Here is a 21967-nt window from a genome sequence, read left to right on the forward strand (position 1 = left end):
AGAAACAAATGCAGACTCCAATATTTGGCTAAAAACAGATGGAAAAATGGGCCAGGCACGGTAGTACATACCCACATAATCCCAGAATTTGGGAGGCTGAGACAGAAGGATTACGTGTTTAAGATCAGCCTGGGCTACTTAACCAAAAAAACTAAAACCAGGCCTGAGGAGGTAGTTCAGTTGGTAGTGCCTAGAGTGCATGTGGCCTTGGGTTCCATCTCCAGCACTACATAAACTGGGTGTGGTGTCATACATCCATAAGCCCAGCACTCAGGAAATAGAGGTAGAAGAATGGAGAAGTTCAAGTTCATCCTTAGCTACACAGAGAGTAGGGGGCTAGCCTGGACTACATGAGACTCTATCTCAAAATAAATAACAAGCAAACAAAAAGTGGGAAGGTAAAATGAGCATTGATACATCTAGAGTGACCTAGAGCTAGGGCTATGTGAAATGTAAAGGCAGAGGCTCTGTGGGGGCACAGAAATGGCCATGGCCCGGTCTGTCATAGGCTCCTATCCTGCCTCAGGTCAACAGCACTAATCCTTGGCCCCCACACACTTCTCAGCTCACCCCAACATCAACTCCAGGCCTGCAGCACACTTCCCAGGCAGTGCTGAAGGGGCAACCAAGTTTACTGTAACGTGCTCCCTGAACTAGCTGGTTTTCTGGGGGTAAGCACATGCCTTGCAGCATTTACAGGGTTCCATGACATAAACATTTCTGCTGTGGCAAATGTCAACACTATTGTCAAAAATCCCTCTGCATTAGCCACCATGGCAAGATAGAAGCTGGCCCCAGCATCTACCATCCACAGCTCCATGGGTGGCTCCTGAAGCCCAGGGCAGTGTGACAGTTGGAGAGAGTCCAGGAATTCTGCACATCTTTGCCTGGACTTTAGTCTGCAGGGTGGATAACAGAACCTGGGATGCTAGTATACAGCAGCAGGGGATGGATGGAAGATGCAACTAGAGATGGGGAGTAAGCCAGGAAGGCCAGTTAGGGCTTACTTAGGATGGCTTAGGACATGCCCTTGCTTGGATACTAGCTTGTACAATTTACACTATAGTCAGGGAGAGTAAAGACATTTGAGAATAATATGAACTTAGAGCTAACAGCAACTCTAAAGTCACCTAGGCAAGAATCTCACCTGGCCTGTGCTTAAATACTTCACCTGGTGAAGCGCTCACTACCTCCAGGGGAAACCATTCTTTTGAGACATCATCACTGCTGAGCTGGGCTATTTTTAATATGCATGAAGAGAAGTTTGACTCCATGATGTGTTGAGGTCATGATAAGTTTGGACCCCAGGGAAACATATGTGACAGTTTCATTTGCCTGTAGCCCTCCTAGGATGGTTTAATCACCACCTGACAGGCTGAGGTTTATTTATTAAACATAGGAGACCCAGCCGTCAATAGAACCAGGCCCAGTCTAAATTAGGAGCTATGAGGCCCGAGAAGGAACCCTCACAGCCCATGTCGTCTGATTTATTGCCCGCTGGCCTAATGAGTATTTTCCACATATAGATCTAATGGAGTTTGCTATTAATGGCAACTGCCCTGGTTAAGTCTCAAACCTTGTAAAAAATTGAACTGACACTTTCTAATGACTGGCTTTCCAGTGAGTTACAAATTATGGACAGTGCTTCCCCAGAATCATTAAACATAGATTAAATATAACCCAATGTTTTCTTTTCACCAGCCCCCTCCTCCCCTTCCCATGCTTGACTCTTGATTCAGCTAAGAAGTCTTGCAATTAATGCATTAGCTGGATCACATTAGCGGCTCTGCGGGTGAATTTGTTCGTCTTGTGTAGGGGGAAGACTTCAAAGAGAAGACTGCCTTGTTAGAGCAGTCCAGATTTGTGGGGTGAAGGCTGGTGAAACAGCTCCAGCACCAAGCTGGTGGACAGTCCTTTGCCTTAGCCAAGAGAGGGCGTGTAAGGAAGCCACCTTTTAGGATGATGGGGCTCAAACTGGATCCTCAGAATAAAGCATTTCCCAGAGACAGGGAGGAGGCGGGGCAACAGGCAGTTTAGGAAGCTGAGGGTGGAGCCTGAGCAGCAAATATGGGGAAGCCAAGCACAGCCCTGCTCAGCCAGCCTACCTGTAGCTACTAAATGAGGTCTGAGGCCAGCAAGTGGGGGCTCCTGTTTCTCTTCCCATTTTGATGAAGAAATAGATCTAGGGCGTAGGGTGGGATGTGAAGTGCTTTGCTAAAATGTGCTCAGCTAAGAAACAGTAGAACTTCTTTGCTGTGTAATCTTGGACAGCTTAAACTCCCTTCATGTGTCAAGGGAATTCAGTGATAGGGATCAATGATGAAGACATTATCAAGATTAAGTGAACTTATAGTATTTGTGAAATGTTTTGAACAATTTCTGGTGCATGTGTCATGTATTTGCTGAATGTGTAGCAAATCTAGGACTCAAACCCAAAGCCTCAGGCAGAGTTGGGTCTACCTGCCTTTATCATCTGTCCCAACCACTAACCGTGTTCACTGAAGTAGAGACTACATGTATATTCTGGCTACCCAGTGCCCATTGTCAGGCTGGAAGGGCTGGCAATGGGAGGCAGAGTGGAGGAAACGATGTAATGGCATCCCTGGCTTGAGACCTGAGCCAAAGGAAGCCACTTTCCTCCAAGAAGTCAACTCCTATTCCATGGGGGCTCAGATCCTCTTGCAGAGGATCTGAGTCCACTTCCCAGCACCCATGTCAGGCTTACAACTGCCTCTAACTTTACCTCCAAGGGATCTGATGTCCTCTTCTGGCTTCCACAGGCACCTGTTCACATGTGTACATACTTGCACACAGATGCATATAAGTAAATATAAAACAACAACAACAACAACAAACTATTCCTGGTCCTCTGATGATCACAGTAGCAGAGCCTTCTAGAATGTTGTGACTCTCAAGGACTACTTCCTCAGAGTTCACTGGACAGTCGGATACAATAGAAAATGAGACTATATTTTCCATCCTTACAAAGTTTAGGCCAGAGGACCTAGGAGAGAGGTGGGAGAAGGGTGATGTTTGGCTCTTGTGGCTTGAACACCTGTTGACTCTCCAGGCATTGTAGGGGACACCGGAAGGGGCAGGACTCAGGCTTGGCCTGAAACAGCTGTTACATCTCAGTTAATAGTAGAGTTCACGGAAGAAGCTACTTGAAGCCTCAAATAGGGACAAAGAAGAGAGAGGATGGAGTTCATATAAAACACAAAAATCACAAATAAGTGACTTGAAAATGATATACATTGTTTTGCTTACATACTAAGAAAACAAAAAAGATCCAAATGCAGGCTGCTAGGGAACACTAAGGTAGCTGGCACGGATGTCAGTATCTTAATTTGCTCCATCTTATTGTTCCAAGGTAGGAGACACTTAAGATAAGTCTTATAGGCAAAACATCCATAGCTGGATTTGAGGGGCATAGGAATTTAGAAGACACTAGTCATAGGAAAAGCACAGAAGAAATGCCTGAAGTACCCTTAGAAGGAGGTGTGTGGTCCAGTGACCTATGTGTCTAGGAGGGTAGTCAAGGATAGCCCAGGGGAAAGCAGAAGGCTGGGAGGTAGTCTAAGAGCACTGGGCTGAGAGACCAAAGAGCCCATCCCTACCTTACCACTTCCTATCTATGAGACCCAAGACAGGTGATGCCCCTATATGGGCCTCTGGGGGGAGATGCAGCTGTGGGAGGAGGGGCACTCAGTGTGATGGAGGATGACCTGCCTTTGCAGGTGTTGGTTCCCGTCTAGATGATGTCCAGGTCATGGCTGTGGCCTAGGAACCTCTTGGGATGCAGTTGGTGGGTAGTGGCTCTTAGAGCCTGAAAAAGAAGGCAGATGCCAGGCTTCCCTGTGCCCACAGTGTGTGCTGGAGGGCACTTTGGGCAGGACTGTGCCCAGCTCTGTTCCTGTGCCAACAACGGGACCTGCAGCCCCATTGATGGCTCCTGTCAGTGCTTTCCTGGGTGGATCGGCAAGGACTGCTCACAGGGTAAGCTGCTGCCCCTGCAAGTGCTCCTCTTTCTGTCATGGTGCCTCCACCCACAGGGTTAAACTAAACTCTCCTGGAGACAAGAGCATCCATCTGAGACCCATTTATTTATTTGTATTATTTCTATGTGTATGATGTGTGTTCAGGTGCCACGGCATGTATGTGAAGGTGAGAGGCCAACTCCATATTGTCAGTTCTCTTCTTCCACCTGTATGTAGGTTCCAGGGATCAAACTCAGATTCACCAAGTTTGGGTAGCAAGTACCTTTCCCATTGAGCCATGTCATTTGTTCCCCAATCCTGAAAGTTCCATTTAGCTAAACAGCAAATTTGGTGAGTTACTGGTACTGACCATGGATATTGTTACTGCAGATATTAAAGGCATCAATATTGTCAGTTCCATCAATGCTGTGAATCCTGAAAATTCATACTCCATTAGCATCTGTGTAGAAGGAACAGTCTGAATATAGATGGGGAGGAGGCTGGTGTGCTGGGCTAGGGCAGCCACCCCTGGACAAATTGAGTACCCTGTGGGATGCCCTTATAAATGATGTATTGAGCATCTTAAGCCTGAGCAGGGTACTACAGTCTGATACCATGGCAAATACCCTTCCCAAAGGGGCCTCAGCTCTTGGCCTATGGAGCTCCCTATCTAATGTATGAGACAAAGCCAGTACCTATAAGGAGGTCCCAGTTAAATGGCTGAACTTGGGGGAATTCCATTCTGGTTTGGAGCCACAGGCTCCATCCTCAAACAGCACAAGAACTCAAAGAGGAGACAGTCCCTGGCACTTGTGGAGAAGTCAGTATCCCGTGTTACTCCACCTCTATCCCTATCAGTCCCTCTAAGAATGGAGGTTCAGGAACCCTTGGAACAAGGCTGCCTTAGTCACCCAAGATTAAGAGAGTGGACAGAGAATCTGGGTCTCATAGCAGTCCCAGGGGATGAGGCCCAGCGGTGAGCTGAGGGATTCTGAGAATAGTGTATCAAGTCCCCGAAGGCCAAGAGATGCCCCTCTGGGTCCATCCAGGTATCCTGGCTCTGATGTGTACTCGCCTCCCCTCCCTTCCCTCCTGCTCCTCTCTGCCCTGCCCTTCTCCCTCTGCATTCCCCCCTCCCAACCCCCACAGCCTGCCCATCTGGGTTCTGGGGCTCTGCCTGCTTCCATACATGCAGCTGCCACAACGGGGCGAGCTGCAGCGCCGAGGATGGGGCCTGCCACTGCACCCCTGGCTGGACTGGACTCTTCTGCACGCAGCGTAAGCCCTGCCTCCCAGCCACTCCCAGTCATATGCTGCAGCCTACTGGTCACTTTGTGAATAGTCCTGGCTTGTAAAGAGGGGGGAAAGAGGCTGGCCCCAGTACCAGCCAACACCTCAGGATCATCCAGTCTTGAAAGGTCAAGGCTATAGGGTACCCCAGCAAACAAGATCAGACCCTTGGACCATGGGGAAGAAATCCCAGGTCTGAACAACAAAGAGACCAGAGCTTGTCCTCTGCTGCTGAGGCCCTAGTTGCATGGATCACCTTGCCCCCACCCTCCACCCCTTTAGACGAGTTTCAGTGGGTACAGATGGCTCTGTGGGGGCTCACATTTACCCCATGCTGCAGAGGAAGCAGCAGACAACCTTGGGTCCCAGCAACATCTGCAGTTTCCCTGAGCCCACAGCCACTGTGATCTGTCGTCTTGTTGCAGGTTGCCCTGCAGCATTTTTTGGGAAGGATTGTGGACACATATGCCAGTGTCAGAATGGAGCCAGCTGTGACCACATCACTGGGAAATGCACCTGTCGAACAGGCTTCACTGGGCGCCACTGTGAACAGAGTAAGCTGCCCCAACCCTGTTCCTGGTATTTGGGCTGGGCTTCTGCCTACTGTAGGGGAAGTTGCTGCTTTCAGCCCTCCCCCTTCCCGGTTCCCAGACACCAGAGCTCCTGTACTCTAGACTTAAGGCTAATCCTACACAGGGCAGGGGTGTGGTAAGCAGAGCAAGGAGGGACTAGAGGAAGGCAGGATTTTCTGGTTCTTTAAATGAGTTGAAGAGGGAGAGGCAGGTGAGGCCTGCCTTCTCCTGTGCCCATGTGCCCTGACTCACCGTGATTTGATCTACCCATCCCCAACCATGTAAGTACAATGGGCACTCCAGTTCAATAGTCTTCACTGTGGGTGGGATACAATTGTCCTGTTGCCACAGGCTTCCCCACCTGGAATTGGAGAGGTGGAGTGTGGCTGTGTCTCACTGTTGCACTCTGCATTCCATATAGGATGTGCCCCCGGCACCTTTGGATACGGGTGTCAGCAGCTGTGTGAGTGCATGAACAATGCCACTTGTGACCATGTCACTGGTACCTGTTACTGCAGCCCTGGATTCAAAGGAATCAGGTGTGACCAAGGTAACATACAGGTGACAGAGTGTCTGGACAGGGGTGGAAAGGGCCCAATCATTGGTGGCTTCAGAGAGTTCTAATCAGACCAGCTGAGGTTTATGACACTACCTCTTAGTCATAGTTGGGAGCCTCACTTCACAGCTTCTCCATGTGTATACTCTGGGAGTTCCCCCATGAGTTAGTTAGTCTCAGCACTAAGTTGGATCATGCCAAGTTTGACTTCTGCCACTCCCTGCTAGGTGTCTCTGGGCGGGTCATTTTCTTTGCTGGGCCTTTTACTCCATATTCAATTGATGAGATGCTGACCTTTGTCCAAAGGGCTCAGCTTGACTCTACTGCTACACCTTGGCAGCATCCCCATGGTACAACTGAGGGGATCAAATTGAGGCAATTCAAGAAAGGCCTCAGCGCATGCCTGGCACATAGGAGCATTCTGTAAATGGTGGCTTTGTGCATGTAAAAGTCTCTTTGTAAAGTTTTGCAGGCTTGGGAGGCTATTGTTGGTTCTAGAATATGGGAGCAGAAAATAGGCTCTTATTACCCACATCAGACAAACTTATTTTGTAGTCTGAAGCCATGCGGTTGAGGCAAATGTAGCACATGCCTCCCTATAGTGATAGCCAGCTCTCTTCAGCCAGGGAGAGGTCCAGATGCTGCACAGCTCGAGAAAAGACCCTCACCAGAGGAGTCACAGAGGGACCTTGCCACATGTGTATAATCAAGAGGTGTCTTGGGGCAGTAACAGAGTTCTTAGCTGTCAACACCAGTCTATCATTTGGTGCTTATGACTCCCTGGGGAAGTTGGAGTTACTGTCCCTGTGGACATTTTAAATCACATAGCTGGTAAGCAGGAAGAATAGCTGAAACCAGTTTTTCCAGACTGAATTACTGGTTGGGTGAACTTAGACAAGTTACCTAACCTTGGTGATTCAGTTTATTTTTTTCAACTGGGGGGAAAAAAGTAAATTAGTTCCCTTTTGTAGGCCTGACACGATAAAGTAACTTCAACTCGTGTGTGGACCTGAGTAAATATTCAGTAAGCATTTATTTTGCTTCAGATATAAATCACATTTTCTTTTTGTGACCCTTGGGACTTGATCTTTTTGCTGACATTAGAAGAAATGGATGCACAGTGAGGGTTGAGATTAGGTAGGGAGGCAAAGTCAGGAAGTTTATTGGAATCAGACCCACCTCTGGCTCAGGCCTCCCTCTACCCACAGCTGCCCTCATGATGGATGAGCTGAATCCCTACACCAAGATCAGTCCAGCTCTGGGAGCAGAGCGGCACTCAGTGGGTGCTGTCACAGGCATCATCCTCCTGCTGTTCCTGGTTGTGGTACTGCTGGGCCTGTTTGCCTGGCGACGGAGGCGGCAGAAAGAGAAAGGCCGGGACCTGGCTCCCCGTGTCTCCTATACCCCAGCCATGAGGATGACCAGCACAGACTACTCTCTCTCAGGTCAGGCTATGTCCCAGCATCTCTTCCTCACCCATACAACCCAGCAGGAGGCCTATGATCTTCTCAAGAAGATCTACATTCTTGGTTCGACATGGGTGGTTATAACTGCAGAGTGGGTGGCTGGGTCTGGGGATGGTCACCCCATAGAGAAAATGGGGGTTGGAGGAGTCTGTGGAGTTCCAAGAAGGTGTTGCTTCCTGGAGCCCAAGCTCCTAGGAGCTCAAGCTGGGTGCCACCTCCCACATCCCCACCCTTCTTATTTGGCTGTGTCTACAGGAGATACATAGTAAGAAGAAACTTTTCTAAGCAACCCAGAGGACGATTCCCTGTGTGAAGCCTGAGCACCTTGGCAGCTGTGCCCTACTGCTGTTTGCTTTCCCTGGGAAGGGCCTCAGGCCATCCCTGAGGAGTGGCCCAGAAGTGTAGTAAGGGGTGGTGCCTCACTTAAGAGAGGTCTGCAAGTTTGGTTAGTGTCCTTTTGGCAGGTGTGCCAGAGCCCTGTGTGCTTAGATATGGTAGAAATGCCAATGGGCATTCTGTGGTAGTCTGAGTGAGGTATGTATGTAACTGCACCAGATCCTTTCTCTCCTCTGAACTGGACCTCGACGAGAAGGCTTTGTGCTTTATATTTAGCTAACAGTAGAGGCTCCCATGTATTGGCCCTAGTATTGGGTAGATTTTGCACTGTTGAGAAGAGGGTGGTGACTTTCCAATGGCTCATAGCTGATCTATAGCCTCCTGTACCCATGCTTAATTTAAGAGCACCTAGACCACATCTGCCATTCCTACCAAGTGTTGCCTGCTGCGTGCCAGGAACAGGATAGACAATACTGGCCTCAGTATAGACACTGCCTTCAGAGACCTCCTGGACACTCCAGGGTCCAGCCAAAGCCAACATCCTCTGATGAAAGCCCAGGGCCATCAAGATTTGGCAGTTTTCTTTTATAATGACAATGAGCAGGAATGGCTGGGTTTTCTCCAATCCTATAGAATCCTCCGAAGAGCTGGGGTCAACAAAGGAAGGCCAATCCACCTAAAATAGCAACTCAAAGACATAAGGCCATCAGAGCCAGCAGTCAATAGCTTCCAGCTGACCACAACACCCCTATATTAGCAAGCCTGGTCTGTGAGCTACACAGAAAGCTGGCATTACTAAGAACAAAACACAGCTGACTCTCTCACTTGCTTTAGGGCTACTGAATGGCAGGCAGCTTGGAGGATGTGGGGGATTTGGCTGTCTCTTTGTGGGGGATACTCGAAAATACCCAGCCCAGCATTAGTTTTGGGGGCATTGCAACCAAGGGCAGGTATATGATGGAATATGGCTCCTTGTTCTCTTCCCAGATTTGTCTCAAAGTAGCAGCCATGCCCAGTGCTTTTCCAATGCCAGCTACCACACACTGGCGTGCGGGGTGCCTGCCACCAGCCAGGCCAGCACTCTGGACAGGAACAGCCCCACCAAGGTACTGGCCCCCTGGCTCCCCAACCCTCACCGACTATCCTCTTCATTTAATACTCCCTTCTGCCCAGGAAGGAACTGCACCCCCACATAGAGACTGTGGAACTTCTACATTAAGAGTAACCCTAGCATCCATGGGACGTGAGAACACTTTGAATCATGTAACTGGTAAAGAGTATGTTGTATGGAGACAGCAAGCTCTATCCCATGCAACTACATCATACTGCCCACTCACTGGAACATGCGTGCACCTTGTGTATAGATAACTAGTACCTACCAGAACCACATGCAACCATCTTATTCCATACCTGTGTATACCATGTAGCCATTTTGGTCGTAGGCCAATACATGTACTCAAAATGTATGTGCTTACCACAAACTATTGCAGTGTGTTAGCAATATACTCTGAAGTAACTCACTATTCAATTAACCATTTGATGCCTCTTTAACTTGGGCATAAATGTCATCAATACACACATCAGATGAGAACCCAAACACTAGCTAGTGGACCAGTTGTGTGCCCTCCCTGACAGCTCCAAGCGCAGCACTGGGTCATATAATAGGTAGATGTCCTTAGTCATAAATATTACAAACCTTAGAGAGAGATGCCTCATCACATTTGCGTGTAGACAGCATGCAGTACATCCCTTGATGGACCAGCAAGAGGTAGAGTGAGAGACTGAGACATGAACAACCCCAAGTATAAGGTTTGTGAGGGGCTCTTGCTGTACACACCTCCTGACACCCACCTAAGCATGTGCCAAACACACATACTCAGAAGGGCAGGACCATTCGGTGAGTGACAATCTCAGGATACATGGCTTCCTTTACCATCATCTATCCTGGACCAGGAGCATAGCTTTCCTATTTTAGGTTTCTTCCTTGGAGCTCTGAGAATTTCTTCTTCCCTATCTGTCCTTTGAAGAATGACCACCAGTCCACAGATCTGGGGGCTGCTTTTCTATGAAACAGGCAAGCTGCATTCAGGTTACCTAGAGGTCCAATAGCTTTGGCCACTCTGCCTGCCATCTTCTACTCAAGACTCTTGTATTCAGGCTTCATTCAGCTTTAAGCTTGAGGAGCTAAGAGAAGAGAATTTAGTTACCCAACAGATAGCCCTTGATTAACTATAGCCATGTTATCAAAGCAGCAGTAGGCTAGAGCCACAAGCCATGGATGAGACAAAGGCTCTAGGCCATGACATTATTTGTACAAGAGCCAGCTACACTTTCAGTAGGAGACGGTTTGGCAGCCCTGTGTAGACAAGAACCCCTCTTGGCAGACAGAACATCTGGAGCAAAGGTAGGCGTGATGCCATGGAAGGGACAGGCAGCTGAGACCTGAATTCTAGAGCCAGCTTTGCCTCTGGCTCTTGTGTATCTATGTCTCATGTCTGAAATAACATCCTTGCCTCACATAAAGAACAGCTAAGAGAATGCAGGGACATGACTGCATCATTAGTCTCATGACTGGAGCTCTCCCTTGGTCACATGAAAGAGACTCTCATATATGGCCCAGGGGCAAGCACTGCAGGTAGCTCCTACTTCTGTGCTGGGGATGCCCTGTATTTCAGAAGGGAAACTGACAGAACAACCCAGTTCTGCAGCATAACCCCGTATGTCATAGGGGCCTGCGAATTTGGTTTGGGCATATGCTGTTTTCATCGGCCTCAACTACAGCATGGTAGCTTGTCATATAACATCTACCTGGTCCTCCTTTACTCAGTTAATCATCTAGGGCCTGGGAGCACAGAAGCATCTTAGGGATGGGTACACTGAGGCTGGGCCAAGGGCCAACTTGGGGAAGGGCAGCTGAGGCATGAGGTATTAACTGGCTCTCCTCTCCAAACAGCTGAGTAACAAGTCCCTTGACAGAGACACAGCAGGCTGGACCCCCTACAGCTATGTGAACGTGTTAGGTCAGTAGTGGTTTGAGTCATCTTCCCCATCAGTCCCACCCTGATCTCTGTACTGAGCAAGAGTCCTGAGCATGGCTTTCCCTGTGGTATACAAGGAGAGCATGGTTGTGGCCCAGTGACTACTAGGGATGGGATGTGGAGATTTCCAGGTGGAAACAGAAAGTGTATTTGCCACACGGAAAAAGGATCCTCTGCCCGGCACTTTTCAAGGCCTTTTCCCCTCTGCCCTAGTGGAGGGCGGAATGGGATGGGAGGGGAGGAGAAAAGGACAGGTAACCCCAGCCTTTTTGACTGCTACATGGAGATCTTGATTCCTTCTGGCCTGCCCCTTACCCTACCCTATGCTTCCCATCCCCTTTTCCTGCCATCCAGGCCCTGGGAATAATGGCTCCTCCCTGTCATTCCTCTCACTAGACTCCCATTTCCAGATCAGTGCCCTGGAGGCCAGGTACCCGCCCGAGGACTTCTACATTGAACTTAGACACCTCAGCCGCCACAATGAGCCACACTCACCAGGTCAGACCCCCCAGCCTTTCCTTCCACCCTGAGAACAGACTGCTCTACACCCCATGGAGCCTTCCCAAGATTAGTCTATAGCCCCTATGCCCTACCCAAAGGCAGTAGTTTGTACCAGTCCTTCCTACTACCCTTTCACCCTCACCACGCTAGCTGATATGGACAAATTGGGGTTGCTTATGGAGGGGACACAACCTAGCTGTACTCTCCATTCTGCAACATGCAACCCAATAATGGTGTAGGTAACAGTAGGTTGGCTCTCTGGAGAAAAAGTTCAATGATTCCTAGAAAGGCCCCAGACCTAACAGTGGCTCAAACTGTATCTTCTTAGAAAATGACGTGGAGTTATTGACAAGAAACCAGGAAAAAGTAGGCAGTATCTCCCATTGAGCTTAAACATGGCCTGAGAGGGCTGTGAAAAAGACACTTGGCAACTGAGTTATGAAAGGGGAAACACATGTATCAGTTACAATAATGAATGTCAAAAGTGTACAAAGGATGGACAAGGAATGTGGCCTCCCTACAAAGTAGCTCCTGTAGGGCACCCTGGGGCAGTGCCTCAGAATGCTAGAGAACTCTAGGTTTGAGTTTGGGCTTTAGGTGATTCTTAGTGCTCCATTGACACTAAGTCAACTTCCACAGGTCTCTAGTCCAGGAAGCATGAAGTTCAGAATTCATTCTGTTGAGTAGGCATGCTTGCAAGGACCCTGCTGGCTGTGGGTTTCTCAACTATGGCTAGGCATTCCATACCCCCAGGACTAATACAATCTCTACCCTCACTTCACCCTTGAAGTCACTGTGATCCAAATAGAATGGGAGCACCCAGGCATCATCTGGGCTCAGCCCTAGTTCCTCCTTGTTCCACAGACTTTCAATCACTGTAGCCTTTGTTAGCTCACAGCCAGCTAGGCTGTGGCCTTTGGGAAAGAACACCTGAGGTGATCTAGGCTCACCACAACTCAGCTTTGTAGTTGCTTGTATATTCTTAAGTCTCTGACACTCTTTGGACTGCTGTTTCCTAAAAGGGGTGGGGAGTAGGGGCTAACATTGTAGGCACCCTCCATTCTTTAAGGAGAACAAAGGAAGCCCTTGACTATTAAGTGTTAAACTGAGGTCAGCATGACTTGCTGCAGGTTTTTAAAGGGTATGGGTTCCTTTGGGACTTTTAGAATGGCTTGCTTTCTGCTGTACCACTCAGGAAGGCGTATAAGGTGGGTATATAGGCACGAACTCCTGCAAATTCAACTCGGGAACTCGATGTGGAGGAAAGATCCAAGGATCAGTGGATTTGTTTGTGGGCAAGTTAGGTGCAGTTAAATTATATTTTAGTAAGTATTTGCCAACTGCCTTGCCTGGTACTGTTTTCAGTTAAAGCCGAAGGTGTATCTGGTTTAAGAACTCATATTGCTCGATTCCCAGCACCCATATCAGACAGTTCACAACCACTGAAACTCCAGCACAGCTCCAATACCTCTGGCATCTGTATTCATGTGTACTCATAGGCTATATATTTATATAAAAATAGTAATCAATCTAAAAGAACAAAAACCAACAAAACAAAGCACCAGAGTGAAGGGAGAGGGTTAACTGTGAGTTAATCATTACTGTCCCAACTTGGAAAAGCCAGACTTGGTCCCATCCCTGGGATCACTTGTAGCAATCAACTCAAGTTTATGTCCTGCTTCTGGCTAGGGCTCAGGACCATGTATTCTGGGAACCTAGGAAAAAACTAACAGCAAAATGAAGAAAGAAGTCCTAAAGGCTGAAAAACACTGGCAACATTTTCAGAAACAAAGCTCTACTTCCCCATGCCCTTCAAAGTGAGTAACTGAGCAAGCTGGCTGTGGCCAGGAGTGATTGTTCTTCCTGGAAAGTAACTAAGTACCTCAGCTACTTGTCGTCTTCTCTCTGGCTCCCATCAGAGCTAAGAGGTGAGAAACCCTGTCTCCAACTCCATTCTAAAACCAAGGGAAAAGAGAATCAGAATTCTCTTCATCGTTCCCTCCAGATAAGGACTGGTCTGGCTTCATTTTTTACCCTGTGTGCCTCTAGAACCTGGCACTTCACCTACAGACACCAAAGGTGGCATCCTGAAAGGCAGATGCAGGCCAAGAGGAAAGCAATAACAACAACAACAGGGGGTGCTGTAGCACATCTTAATGTGATAAGCCCTTTAAGAATCCCTCTATGCTCAAAACTATTTAGAATAGATTAAATCCAGAATAATTTGCTAGGAGTAAACCATTTTCTGTGTAAAAAAGAAAAAAGCAAGGGTAGGGGGAAGCCACCAACTGTCTAAGGAAATCTCACCCTGTATTTTCTTTCCTTCTGTTTTTATGCAGGCACTTGTGGACTGGACAGACGTCAGAACACATACATTATGGACAAAGGCTTCAAAGGTAGAGTATCTAATCCTGATGTCCTGTTACCTATCTGAAATGGCAAGGAATTCTGCCAGAAAGAAAACTGCAAACCCTGTGCCACTTAAAAAAACAAAACAAAAAAGCTAAAAAGGTCACAGGACCCAGAGCCACTGGGTGGCTCTGTCCAGGAGGAGCAATCCTAATAATAATGAATTCATCTTTCCATTGCAGTTACACCTACTTAGCAAATGCTTGTGGGTTTATTATAGATGCCAACTAAATGTCTTCGGAAATGTAGATCATCATTATTCAACCAATTAGTACGAGTTAAATTGATTATAAATATGAAATAAAGTCAATCTACCTGCCCCAGAGGCCTTCTGTTGTTGTACTGGCAAGGACCACCACCCTGCACCTGCTGCCTTTCTGGGGCACAAGGAATGCAAATGATGCCCAGTGTTAACAGCCCTACCTTCGAGAGATCTCTGCGCCCATGAGCAGGGAAGTCAAGACAGATCCCTACGCCACAGGAACTACATGCAAGGTGGACCATCCCTCTAGGAAGTCTACAGGTGAAGCCAAAAATCAAAGATCAAGTCCAGCCCCCCCACCCCAATTAGGTCCTAGGTTTAAATGCTGGAACATGTGAGCTAGGTAGGGTGCTTTGGAACTCTGTCACTTATTAACCATGTGTTTCATAAGGTTGTTTCTTCATCTGCAAGGTTGGGATAATTATGCCAGTCCTGTTGACTCATGCCTGTCTTATTATCTAACAAGGTTATCTTGGGTATCCAATAAAGTCGGATGGGAAGTGCTTTTTCTATATCATAAAAGTGGTACCAACGTGATGTCTTTGGGAATGTCTCAAAGTCTCAGTCAAACTGAAAGAGCAGTAATAAGTCAGCAAAGATCCTAGCTGCTAGTCTATATCTACCTCTGCACCAGAATCACCCTGCAAGTGTGTTCAAATTGCAGGTTTATACCCACATCAAATTCTGCTGCAGTAGATGGAGGCAGGGGCTATACTCTACAATTGAGAGGAGTACCTTAGGCTATTCTTAAGTAACTTATTATCCAACTATCATTTGTCTAAACTGCCCCAGGACAGACTTCCCAGGTTTCTGTTCTGATCTTTGAGACCTAGCATAGCTATCTCCTAACCAAGGAGAGGATCTTATGTACTACAACTCTTAGGAAGTTGGCTATCAGGAGTGAGATGAGCAAAACGCAGGCAGTAGTGTGTGCTACAAGAAAGAGAACAGCAGAGCTGAGTGACCATCAGCATGCTTTAAGATATGCAAAGGAAGCCGGGCGTTGGTGGCACACGCCTTTGATCCCAGCATTCGGGAGGAAGAGGCAGGTGGATCTCTGTGAGTTTGAGGCCAGCCTGGTCTCCAGAGCAAGTGCCAGAATAGGCTCCAAAGCTACACAGAGAAACCCTGTCTCGGGGGGAAAAAAAAAAAAAAAAAAAAAAAAAAAAACACCAAAGCCCAGGGAACTGTCTGAGGAGGGAGGCCATTTTCAAGTTCTAAGCCCATAGGCAGTATTCCCCTTGGAGCTTGATTATGGCAAGTTTCTGAGGGTTCAGGCTTAAACCATCCAAATGGAGGCAAACACCATTTCAGTATGTGAGGCTTCCAACAGAAAAGCCATATGCCACTCATTCACTATGACACAAAATCTGTTTCTCAACATGGAATGGGAACTAGAGAGCTCTCCCAAGGCCTTTGAGGCTCTGAGAAGATGGATGATTCAATGGAGAATAGCTCAGATGGGCCCCCAGACTAGTATACAAACACACCTTCCCTGTACACCTTGTTATTCTATGCATGGTGATTAGGGTAACTACTTTTAAACTCAAAACCATAAATGTAAAACAAAGCCAATGAAAGCCAGGCTCTGCCTCAGCATCATTGCATTCCTGTCTAATGGAATCATCTGAGTGCATAGGAGGCTCTCACAGGCAAGCAGCCAGATTCTGTTTCACAACTGGCTCTAATCAGGCTTTAAATTAGAACTGTGTAGGCAAATGTGCATCAAGAGTTGGGGGCAAACATGGCACAACAGAGTTCAAAAAGAGGACAGTGAAATATCAATGTAGAACTTAAATATCAGTGTATGGAAATGCAACAAATCCTACCAGCTACTTCGTATCACTAATTTAAGCTATTTCCTAAAGCAACGGGGGCAAGCCAAACCCAGCAGGACTAATTAAGAGTCTAGGGTTTCACTAAATTTGAGTATGTGGGGGTGTAGAGCAGGGGGTGGCTTGCCAGAGAATGAAAAGATCTGGGTTCCAGTTCAGCTGTATGGTACTCACTAGACACAGCAGTATGTGTGGGTCTTGCTTGGGTTTTCTTTCTTTTCTTTTTTTTTAAGGGCAGTTGTAATCCCACCATCTCTAAGGCCCTTTCCAACTCTGACATTCTAAAAGTCCTAATTCAGGTAACATCTACTTTTTTCTCTAACTGGGAACTCCACTCACTGTCACCCTAGGAGGTTGAAGGAGACTGCTTACACAGCAAAGCAGCTGTCTTCCCTTTTCTCCTTCAGCATAATTACTATACAAGAAATTATTTCATGTCCAATTCCTTCCTGTCATGCTTTCAAAGTGTGACAGAAGAAAACTCATTTCTCTCCACCTTCTGTCTGGGAATTCTTGAGCCTGTACTGCCATTCCCCCAACCTGTGCTCCCTGCTACCCACTCCTTCAAGTAACTCTGGGTTCTCAGACATTTAGAAGCCCACTGACATCCTGACAACTCTTGTGGACACCACCTGACACTCACACAGGTCCCATCCCTCCCCATATACTATGTCTCATTGAAGTAAAGGATGCTAACTTAACCTCAGGAACAGAAGCAGCAGTGTGGCCTCCTAATGATAGCAGAAGCTCACAGGTGAGAAAAAGATACCTAGTGCCTGGGTTTCCACATACATTTGAGTAACTTGGGCCTTAAATGGGCATCAGGCCGTAGTAGGTTCAGAACACATTCAGAAAGCAACTTTGGGAAGTTGTTTCCTCTCTAGACTTGTGCTTCCTCAAAAAATGAAGACGTTCAGTTCAGAAATCCATCTTGACTGTGATTACATGCACAACTGCTGAGGGTCCAGAGGAGGAAATAAGGACAGTAAATGCCAAGGCACTTGGAGGACTGCATGCTTCCCCTTTCTTTGCACAGAGCCTGAGGAGCAGGCACTGGGTGGGAGTGGGGTTGTGGAGGGATGAGGAAGTATCCTAGCCCAGCTGGTTATTCTTCCCCACACCCTGCTATCACAGCAGGCAGGTGGATGACTCAACAAGAGAAAGGCTTGGCTTCCTGGGGCTGAGTTTTCTAGCTTGTTTACCCCATATCTCCTCCAGTTTCCAGCAGGGATAACTCCATGGATTTCTCCATCCTGTCTTGGCCTGCAAACCTTGTATAGAAGATTCTCAGTTCTTAATCTAATCCCTCACCCCAGCTCCAACTTAGCTCAGGAGAAGGAATATACTGAAATGGATAAAATCTAACATTACATCATCAAATATTGAGAGCAGCTCACTGTTTCACTTTCTGGTGAAAACACAGCTGGGTAAGGCTCTCAGGCTTTCCCACTACTCTAACTCAACCACTAAGCCTGAAGTTTAGCCTTTCTTCTCAGCAGGCCTTGGTATTTCTAGGAAGGATAAACTGAAGCAGCTGTAAAGAGCTTACACTCCAGGTTAACTAGATATGCTGATGGAAAAACATCATGATTGTCAGATAAGAGAGTGGTTGAGTCCTAAGCACTGAGCATTAGACTAACAAACTTTGAGCTTTGGTTTCCTCATTTCTAAACAGTAATAGCAGTCCCTTCCTGCCCATCCCCCCCACCAAGTTTCTTTCTTTGGTTTGAAACATGGTCTCACTCTAAAGCCCTGGCTGGTGTGGAACTTGATGTGTGAACCAGGCTAGCTTTTGCCTCCCAAATGCTGTGATTACAGATGTGCCCAATCACACCCAGCGTCTAAATTTCGAATAACAAACTGGATTGAAGGTCTCTTCAAGTACTACACAAAATAAGCATTCCCCCATTCCACATAATATATAACCAACACAGTGGTGATTAGTAACTAACAGCTTTCATACAAGAAGTCCTACACCTCTCCCTCTGCCTGATGAGTTTAGACCAACCATATTGGGACTGACTGGGGGGGTTTCAGGTTCACACCTCTCTCCTGTACTAAGGCAAACTAAAATGGCTTGAGGCAAGTCACAATCCAGAACCCAGGCCACCTTTCTCTATGTGGTTAGGCTTCCACCAGTAGAAGTACCTATTTACCTTCAGTCCCAGCTAGAACTGCCTGAGACTGCTCATTATCTAGCAAGAATGTTTTTTTCTTCCTCCCTGAGTCAGGTGCTACACAAAGGTCAGTCTTAGACCAACCAGACTAAAGCCAACTTCTCTCCCAGCCTGTGAGCTTTGAATTTGCTTCTGGAACTAGTTTTGTTACTGAGAGGCAGTGGGACCATGAGGAGTTTACTTTCCCACTCTAAGTCTCAATTTCTTCGAAAGCACTGACAAGAGGAGGGGGGAGTTACTGCTCTGCTGTGTCACAGCACTCTGAACACCTGAAGGATCTAGCAGGTGAATGCACTGTTACATAAAACCAAGGAAATACTTCCTTCTAAAACAAGACCTGCCAATGGGCAGAGTAAATCCTTCTGCACCAGCCCTGCTACAGAACAGACCATTCATGGTGGTGCACATCTGTTACTTCAGCCACTCGCACACCCAGGTCCCCTGGAGTCACGTGGCTTTCACTTTCTAACATTTTCAGTAAAATCACAGCTGGGGCAGGGAGCTTAGATAACAGCCCCAAATGTAAACTCTGGTGGTTGTAGTGAGAAGATTCCCTATGAATTTCACCAGCTAACTTCCACAGACTTTAGAAGTGAGAGGCCTCTTGACTGTCAAGCTCTTGACACCTTGCCTGCCTCACAGCTAAGGGTCACAACTGTCAGACTAGTTTACTGCACACAGATAGAGCATCACCCCCAAAGGGAAGGAGAGTAGCAGTTAACTACTGTGACTCTAGTCACTAAGGGATCTTCTTCCTTCAGTAGAGTTACTGTCACTTCATCTCATTTTTATTAGACATCATTCTGCACCCTTGTGCAACTAAAGTTCTAATTATAGAGAAGGGTACAACTGAAACAAGCTCCAGTCAACATTTCCAAGGACCGGGGAAGATGAGCCTAGACTACACTTTGAGCTTGCTAAGACACAGGTACCTTTGAAAAAAAGGCCACCTTGAAACTGAGGGTTTTTTTAGACCTGGTACACTTCAGTTAGCCCACTCTAAGGATAAGGTCCTGAAAGACAGGGATGCTGCTATTTGCTAAAAGCTGCTAAACTGTTGACATCTATACTAAAACACAAATATGCTGCTACTGTTGCTTCTGAACCAGAGTTTCTAGTCATTATCCAGAAAACATGGGGCAAAGAAGTCCCAGAGCACAGATTTAAGTCTTGGCTTTGCAGTGACATTTACTAGCTAATGACCATAGCCAAGTTTCTGTATCTCTCTGTGTTTCCACACCATAACATACCAGCTAGCATTTGTGTAACATAAATGATACATGCAAATGCATACTGTGAATAATCTTGAGCTAGTGTCGGATGATAAAATCTAGCCATTTTCTTTTTTTTTTTCTTTCTTTTTTGGTTTTTCAAGACAGGGTTTCTCTGTGGCTTTGGAGGCTGTCCTGAAACTAGCTCTTGTAGACCAAGCTGGTCTCAAACTCACAAAGATCCATCCACCTTCTTCTGCCTCCAGAGTGCTGGGATTAAAGGCGTGTGCCACCAACACCCGGTGCTAAAACCAGCCATTTTCTTATCCTCCAACAAATTTCTATGGGAAAAGAATGCCTAACTGAGAAAACATACCTTAAGACATTGAATAAGATGTCAGTAAGATGTCCAATATCATATAGTCTTTTCAACCCCAGAATCCTAAAGGCACACAAACCGGACTGCAGTCTGTTTCTGGTATTTAAATGAATTCTTACGTTCTCATTTGTCCTAAGAAATCTCTCTTGCCTTGCAGATTACATGAAAGAATCTACATGCAGTTCTAGTACTTGTTCCTTGAACAGCAGTGAAAACCCTTACGCCACAATTAAGGATCCACCCATTCTCACCTGCAAGCTTCCAGAAAGCAGCTATGTAGAAATGAAGTCACCTGTGCACATGGGGTCTCCGTACACAGATGTGCCGTCCTTGTCGACATCTAATAAAAATATATATGAAGTTGGTAGGTGTCTCACATAAGTAACTTAGCAAAACCAGGGCAACAGTGCAGCATCTCAAGTGAAAACAAACCCTCCTCCACTCATTCTGTCTCAACACACTCCTCTGTTTGGCTGCAATTGAAGGAACCTGAGGAGAAACTCCGTCCCAGGACTGCCCTCCCCTCTAATGCAGGAAAACAAAATTTTGTGCCACTCTGCTTACAAATCACAACTAATAAGCAGTAGAAATAGCCAGGGTGGGGAACCAGTATACAACACTTAGACTGAATGTTGTTTGAAAAAGAAAACAATCATAACCGCTGTTTGCAAGTTTTTAAATCACTTCCTTACACTCCTGATAGCTTCACGTCTAATCATAGAGGCATTCATAAGACCCACACCTTTAGGATGTCCTAAACCTCTCGTTGAGCAGAGGCTGGAATTCTGACAGTACGCTCCCTTAGGTCTCCATCTCTAGAGCAAGCCTGTCCTGATCCTCGTGTATTGGTCAGATTTATATATCCAAAGTTCCTCTCCCCAACAAGTTAAATAGAACTTTCATCCCTCCCACAAAAGCAACAAAGCTAATCTGTTCTCTGAACTCATTTTTCACTATATTCCTTAGAGCCCACAGTCAATGTGGTCCAAGAAGGCCGAGGTCATAACTCCAGCTATATCCAGAATCCATACGACCTACCTAAGAACAGCCATATTCCTGGTCATTATGACCTCCTCCCAGTAAGACAGAGCCCTGACCATGGGCCCTCCCAGGACAAGCAGTAAGAGGGATAAGCTTCTCTCTTAGTGTGCTCTGCTGACTATTCTCTGACTCTGAAAGAAGACAATTGATGACCTGAAATATCAGTACAGATTGACCTGGATTGAAAGAAGCACTTCCAAATGGGATTGGGGTAACTGTTCAAGAAAGTCTGTTCAGAAAGGCAAAAACTATCACCTTCAGCCCTAAATGCCCTGGGTATGATTTTTAAAACATTTAAGATATTGCTACTCATCAACATCTGCTAAATTCAGCTAAAAGATATGTACTTAATATGCCTGAAGCAATGCTTAAGATGCATGTAGCTTAGGTTTTACAAACTTTCCTAGGAAGAAAAGGGGCCTGGGGAAGGAAAAGGGGCAGTTTAAAGCACCTGAAATGTGATGTGCTATTGATTGTTGCTACCATCAACATCTGTTTCGTGTATGTAAGAGAACTGGTACATGGACATGAATTGTTCTAATATTAATCATAAAGTCTGTATACATATAGGTATGGTCCATCAAATTATAAGAGCCAAAATTGGAGTTTAAAATACAGCATACTTCTGACAACTTGCGTTTTCAAAAACAAGAATTTAATAGAGTCCCTTTCTTCTGCCCCATCAGTGATAGTAGGCAAAACAGAAAAGGAGAAGAGTAATTATTTCAAAAGTGCAGCTGTTTCACGATTTCTATGCCTGCTTTACCAAATTTTGCCCAGTAAAAGCTCAATAATGATGAGCACCAAGCCAAGTGGTGGTGGTGGTGATGCACACCTTTAATCCCAGCACTCAGGAAGCAAAGGCAGGTGGATCTCTGTGAGTTCCAGGCCAGCCAGAGTCCCAAGACAGACTCCAA

General features: G+C 46.6%; 1 protein-coding gene across 1 annotated transcript in view; it reads left to right on the forward strand.

The window, feature by feature from the left end:
* Megf11 (multiple EGF like domains 11) overlaps nucleotides 1-21967 on the forward strand; it is a 205989-nt gene extending 184022 nt beyond the window's left edge. The window contains exons 14-23 of the mRNA XM_035444222.1: nucleotides 3868-3996; nucleotides 5127-5255; nucleotides 5693-5821; nucleotides 6261-6389; nucleotides 7604-7840; nucleotides 9185-9303; nucleotides 11151-11217; nucleotides 11632-11733; nucleotides 14076-14132; nucleotides 20167-21967. Coding sequence (XP_035300113.1) covers nucleotides 3868-3996; nucleotides 5127-5255; nucleotides 5693-5821; nucleotides 6261-6389; nucleotides 7604-7840; nucleotides 9185-9303; nucleotides 11151-11217; nucleotides 11632-11733; nucleotides 14076-14132; nucleotides 20167-20390 — 1322 coding nt within the window. The 3' untranslated portion in view covers nucleotides 20391-21967. The remainder of the gene's footprint in view (nucleotides 1-3867; nucleotides 3997-5126; nucleotides 5256-5692; nucleotides 5822-6260; nucleotides 6390-7603; nucleotides 7841-9184; nucleotides 9304-11150; nucleotides 11218-11631; nucleotides 11734-14075; nucleotides 14133-20166) is intronic.

The sequence above is a fragment of the Cricetulus griseus genome, chromosome 4, assembly GCF_003668045.3.
Source record: "Cricetulus griseus strain 17A/GY chromosome 4, alternate assembly CriGri-PICRH-1.0, whole genome shotgun sequence".
Classification (NCBI taxonomy): Eukaryota; Metazoa; Chordata; class Mammalia; order Rodentia; family Cricetidae; genus Cricetulus; species Cricetulus griseus.